Source organism: Sinocyclocheilus rhinocerous, unplaced genomic scaffold (assembly GCF_001515625.1).
Source record: "Sinocyclocheilus rhinocerous isolate Xijiao unplaced genomic scaffold, SAMN03320098_v1.1 scaffold568, whole genome shotgun sequence".
NCBI classification, from domain to species: domain Eukaryota; kingdom Metazoa; phylum Chordata; class Actinopteri; order Cypriniformes; family Cyprinidae; genus Sinocyclocheilus; species Sinocyclocheilus rhinocerous.
The window spans coordinates 1,144,133-1,150,692 of NW_015652173.1; the positions used below are offsets into that span (position 1 = coordinate 1,144,133).

Here is a 6,560-nt window from a genome sequence, read left to right on the forward strand (position 1 = left end):
CCTGAATTCTGAGTTCACACCTCACAATTCTGACCATTTTCCCTGCAGTTTGAGTTCACACCTCACAATTCGGACCATTTTACCTGAATTCTGAGTTCACACCTCACAATTCGGACCATTTTACCTGAATTCTGAGTTCACACCTCGCAATTCTGACTTTTTTCCCTGAATTCTAAGTTTACGTATCGCAATTCAGACTCTTTTTCCCTGAATTCTGAGTTTACACCTTGCAATTCTAACTTTTTTTCCCACTACGGAATAGAAAAAAAGGGAAGAAGATAAATTGCGACCTTATCCCTTATCCTGTGACCGAAACGGACTTCCATTAAAAACAGATTCACATTAAACAGTTTTAACAGGATTTACTAATATTTAATTATATTAGTATTTAAGTTTTATAATGTAATTTCTTAGTTAATATTTATTAATCATATAATTTATAACAAATAATATAATACAAAATTCTGTTAATTTTTTCCTTTTTTATATTCACAACAAAATAGTATATGTTTGACTTCATACTTCAACATGTCAGCATCTGTCAAACCTTGAAACCTTGACATTTCTAAACTGACAGACAAACTGACACACTCATAGATCATCAGCATTGATCTAGAGCACGGGTTCTCAAACCTCTCCATGAAGTACCCCCAGCACTGCACGTTTTGTATGTCTCCCTATATCCGACACACCCACTTCAGGTCTTGCAGTCTCCACTAACGAGCTGATGAGTTGAATCAGGTGTGATAGATGAGGGGGACATACAAAATGTGCAGGGCTGGGGGTACTCCAGGACAGGTTTGAGAACCACTGATCTAGAGACTGTCTTCAATAGAGCACCTCACGCTCACTGGACGCTGAGTTCCTTGACCTTGGTGAACAATCCCATGTGGTAAACCATGTTAAAGCATTATCCAGGAACCGTCTGCCCACAGCGGTAACTCATTCCTCTCTGTCTATGTCATGAAGACTAAACCACAGCACTGCAATATCTTAATACCCTCCCAAACCTTATATCAATGCCAAATATTAAACGCTACTGTAGCTGATCTCTCCTCGGAGCACAGCAGAGCTCTTTCCATCATTGATCTTAGTCAACAAATCCTCCACCAACACGACGTCTAGCGATCATTCCCCGAAAGAAAGCCCTCTCCGGCGGGCACAGGGGGATCAACTTTATATGTCATTTGAGGGGGGCTGGAAAAAGGGGCTTGACCTTTGGAATGAATCCTGTGTAACTGGAGAGCGCCACGGCCCTGCTGGAATGGAGGGATCATCTCTTACCTTGACAGCCACCAGCATCTTGTCCTTAGTGGGGCTTAGGTTGTAGCACTCTGCCAGGAACACCTTCCCAAAAGCCCCTTCGCCCAGTTCCCTCTTGAGCACGATGTCTCTGCGCTTAATGTGCTGTACATCTGGAGGGGGAGAGAGAGAGAGAGAGAGAGAGAGAGAGATTGATTGAGCGGATTGTGTGACAGTCTTTCTGCAGGCGGTGCAGCAAAACAGAGATTGAGGAACGTGTGAATTTCATGAGTCGGATTGCTGTCACTCAGGCTGATCAGGTAAGTTGAAGTAACATGGCACCAAAAACTGACTCGTATGAGATATAGAGTGAAAGAAAAATGAATGAAAATAAACCAAAAGAAACTTCAAAACAATATGAAATCAAAATTGAACCTATTTACAGGTATCATTGTCCATGATTCATATAATAATAATAATAATAATAATACTACTACTGCTAATAATAATAATAATATTAATAACTGTATTATTATTATTATTGTTATTATTATTATTAATAATAATAATAATAATCTTTTCACACAGAAATTTGCCAGAGTGATACATTTGTAAGAATATTTTAATAACAATATTAAACCAAATTATAACAACAATAAATTATTATTATTATTATTATTAATAACAACAGCAATACCAATAATAATACATTTTAATATTAAAGGGGTGGTTCATTGAAATTTCACTTTTTTAACGTTAGTTAATGTGTAATGTTGCTGTTTGAGCATAAACAATGTCTGCAAAGTTACGAAGCTGAAAGTTCAATGCAAACGGAGATATCGTCTTTTAAAATTCTGGCAGTTTAATGCCTACAAAAACGGCTGGTAGGGACTACAACAAGTTACTTCCTGGGTTCATGACCTAACAAACCCAGATAACCCCCACCCTCGGGAAAAGGCAGCAAAGGGGGCGCGGCCTGCGCTGCTTTAGAGAAGAGGAAGCGAAAACTAGAGGTGCACGTAAAAATCTATTCATATATGAATCGTGATTCTGACTTCTAACGATTCTAATGGATTCACAAGTTTCAAAATCAATGTTCTAAAGCAGCGGTTCTTAATACTGTTCCTTGCGTCCCCCTGCTCTGCATCTCTCTCTCTCTCTCTCTCTCATTCAGATCATCAGCTCAGTGAATACACTTATTTTCACATACTATAGCTATGAGAAGCGTTATACATGGACGCGCGTGCAGTTGCCGTACTGTATTAAAGCTTTAATCAGGATAAAAATGTATATTAAAAGCTAACATAAGCAGTAGCATTTACAAATAACAGCTAATTTATTAATATTCCAATCAAGTTAAAAAAAAAGTCCTTAATGTATCACATTTAAGGTAAATGTATCATGCAAACATTTCATTTTGTGTTTACATTATAAAAGGTAATTCAAGGTAACGTAACCTTAAAAACAATACACACTGAGGCAACCCTTTGATGTAATTTGTTTTCCATCATTCATGTACTTTCATCACTTTTATCCTAGATAGCTGCTGTGATCTCTGAATGCAGTTCATTTAACCCGGCTGCTCAAATGTACGCCTGTAGTGTACATTTACACAACACACACACATCTGCATCATTTTACATCAGAATCTGTGTGTGAGCGCCCATCGGGAGCTGCAGTATGAAACGATCTAAACACAGGAGATCAGGTGGATTTGCCTCTGATACAGAGATGAATGAAATCACACTTGGTCCACTGGACAGACTAATGGAGCAGCAACCAGTCTGCTGCCGGTTCAAGTCCCCGTTGAGCTTTACTGCCTTCTCTGCCCTTGAGAGAAGAATGTAACCTCAAACACCCTAATAAATACTGCCACGACAGGTGATAATCTGGAGATCATCATCTTCTGTCTGACTTTGATGTCCAGATAATTTCTGGATGTTATGAAGAAATTTGATCAATAGAACAACATACAGCGCGTCACCATGCAAAATTAACTTGTGAACTTGTGAATGAACTTGTTTTGTTTTTTAGTGTACTGTTAATGGTACGTTACGTTTATACGGTATATTTTGAACTCATACAGGGTATTAGCTGTTGCATGCAAACAATATCAGGAAGACAAACTTTTCAACAGTAACAATAACCACTTTAAACATGTTAAATACATAAATATATAAATTAAGACAGTCGCTTCATTCAGCAAGAATTAGAGCCTGACAATAACACAAAAGTAACTATTACCTTTACCAACAATAGGCCTCATTCATGAAACACAAGCAGAACAAAACGTTAAAATAACACATTCTTATGTAAATGGCCGTACAGAATTGAATGTCAACAAAATGTAAGAATATCAATTCATACAGAAATTTGTTAGAATAATAAATTTGCATAAATGCTTTGCCAAATAATTCCAAATACATACATAAATAGTACAGTTTAAAATAATTAAGTTTATTATTTAGTTTATTTGTATGTAATACCATATTTTCAAGTAAAAATGCTCACATTTAGGAAGGTCAAAGTATTGTAAATTCATTTTGTGTTTCCATTATTATTATTATTATTATTATTATTATTATATTTTCATATTTATAGGAGGTGCTTGGGAAACTTGTTGGATGACAATAACAAACTATGCAATTTCATGTGGTATAATTAGTGGTGCAGTTCATTAAAACTTCAGTTTAATACATTTTATACCTGATTGCTTGATTAAAATATTATTTTACTTAGCAAATTCATTACGTCAACTATCCGCCATATACATTACCATTACTGTCCTGTATAGCTATTGCACATAACAGATACAATCATTTAATTACACCTTTCAATGTATTTATTATTACTTATTAATTTTATATTCTTCTTTTTATTATTATTATTAATTGAGTTTATTATATATGGAAATTACAAAAGCAATCTTAACTGCTTCTATAATGGTTTTTATTGTATATTTCAATCAAGTAAAAAAAAAAGTGTTCACATTAAGGTAAATGTAATTTAAAAGCTATTTCTCTGTGTTTACGTTATTCTTAATAAATAAAATGTTTGTAATTAATCATTATTTATCATTTATTTATTAAAATGTATTAATATTACTATAATAAATATTAAAATGGAATAATATTTTTAAGCCATAAAAACTGTAATTTTGTACGTTTTTTTTTGTTTGTTTGTTTTTTTACAAACAATGTACAAATAAATTATTTTTGGTAGTTTTTGAATAAGGGCCAATGCAATGCAATTTCCTACTTTTTAAGGAGGAACACATTGCGCATTCATTTGCAAGTAACCTTCCTATGTTGCACACAAGTCGATGACCCATCTTCAATACGAATAGAAACGTCAAACTGAGCAGATTTAACCACGGCTAGCGAAGTGCAACTCATAGTGATGTAAGGCAGCCTGAGCAGGTCTTTAATCTCTGTACCTTCCACCTGCTTCCATTCCCAGCTCTCAGTCTGCTGCGAGGCAGCGAGCTCCATATGGCCGACCACGACAGCATCTGTTATTTACTCCAAACAGGAGTTTTGGATAAGTCACCGTCCAACATCAACACTTACTGCCTGAAGTTACGAGTCATATGATTTTTCCCCAGCAGAAAGGCCAATTCTCCAAGGAAAAAAAACAAAACAAATATTGATGAATGGACAGCACTCAAGGATAGCTTTTTGTATTAGCTGGCAATCACCCCGTTCTTCGTCTAAACAGAGGCTCTAATCAGCAGAAACATATTAGGGACAATTTCATTTAGGGCTGCCGAGGCAATTGCACGTTGTGGCAGGCATCCAATGACGATGGTAAATATTTCAGCACACTCGATTGTACGAGTCTCCGTCGCAGAAGGTTTTTTCACAAAGGCACCGGTGGAGATTAAGACAAAGGATGGCGAACACATGCATTACTTCCAAACTAATTAAAAAGCATTTATTTAATCAGGACAGAAAAAGACGACGAAAGAGAGAGCTTGAGACAAAGATGGAGAGAGAGAAAGACCTTTTGTTTTCTCCATTTCCTATTCTCCATTTTCTAGTGAGTGATAGGTTCACAATTAGCAGGTGACGGGTGCGTTGGAAGCGCTTTCAGCTTGCGGTGCAATTAGGAAAGTTACAAATTGCGCGGGCTAATTGTCTTATTACGCCAACTGTTGTGTTGCGTTCACCTCACAGGTTGCGTTGTGAGAGAGCACTCAGGAGAAGAGGTTACCCGCGCTAGACATCGTCTGTCTAAACATAGCGAACAGCTGGGAATACAGGACATGGACTTCATCCTAATTAGGCCGTTTTTACCCCCACCGCTCTACCGCAGATGTTTACTCGGTCTCGCTGAAAATGACACAACGGACCAGACCGAAGCTGATTCGGGTTCAAATGCATGTAAATCGCTGCAAGAAAAAAAAAGAAAAAAAGAAAGAAAAAACAGGATTAGGCCGGACTTTCCCCGCAGCAATTTACTTCCTCGCTTGAAAGCGACGCTAAATGAATCTGAAATAGCACCTGTTTCCAGTCAGCCACAAAGTCATTTCCTCCTGCGTGATGACTTAATGCACTTACGACTGTTTTGTAAATGACTCCTTTTAAAATGCTACAGTCTCTGAAGGCTGAGAAACAACGGAGTAAACAAAAGCCGGAAATGGAATATCTAACTGGAGCAGTGATGCTGAAAACTTTCAACTTTAGAGGAATAGTTCATCGAAAAATCCAAGACGTAGATGAGTTTGTTTCTTCATCAGAATAGATTTTCCCCTGTAGTGAATGAGAGTCCAAACAGCTGATAAAAACATCACAGTAATCGATACAAATCAAGAAACAAATCCATCAAGGCATTTCAACTTTAATCCACTGCTTCTTGCCAATATATGAGTCCATAACCCATAATAGCGCTTCATTCAGTGAAAAAGTTCATCCTCTGTTGTGCTCTCTCATTAAAATCCACCGAAATATTTGTTTAGAACTGATCTGGACCATTTCGCTTGTAAACGATGCGTGATCTGTGCACATTTCTCTCCTGATTCAGATGAGATGACTTTTTCACTGGAGAAAGCAGGATTATGGATAGAAGACATCTTAATGTTGGATTTGTTTATTACAAACATGCAGTTTTTTGCTTCACAAGATGTTAAATGATGGACTGGAGTTGGTGTGGATTATTGTGATGTTTTTATCAGCTGTTTGGACTCTCATTCTGATGGCACCCATTCACTGCAAGTGATGTAATGCTAAATTTCCACAAATCTGATGAGGAAACAAACTCATTTACATCTTGGATTGTCCAAGGGTAAGTATACATTTTCAGCAATTTTTCATTTTTGG

General features: G+C 36.8%; 1 protein-coding gene across 1 annotated transcript in view; it reads right to left on the reverse strand.

Moving 5' to 3' along the window:
• LOC107714007 (NT-3 growth factor receptor-like) overlaps positions 1-6,560 on the reverse strand; it is a 230,652-nt gene that overhangs the window by 22,798 nt on the left and 201,294 nt on the right. Inside the window, exon 13 of the mRNA XM_016519696.1 lies at positions 1,285-1,415. Within this exon, the coding sequence (XP_016375182.1) occupies positions 1,285-1,415 (131 nt within the window). The remainder of the gene's footprint in view (positions 1-1,284; positions 1,416-6,560) is intronic.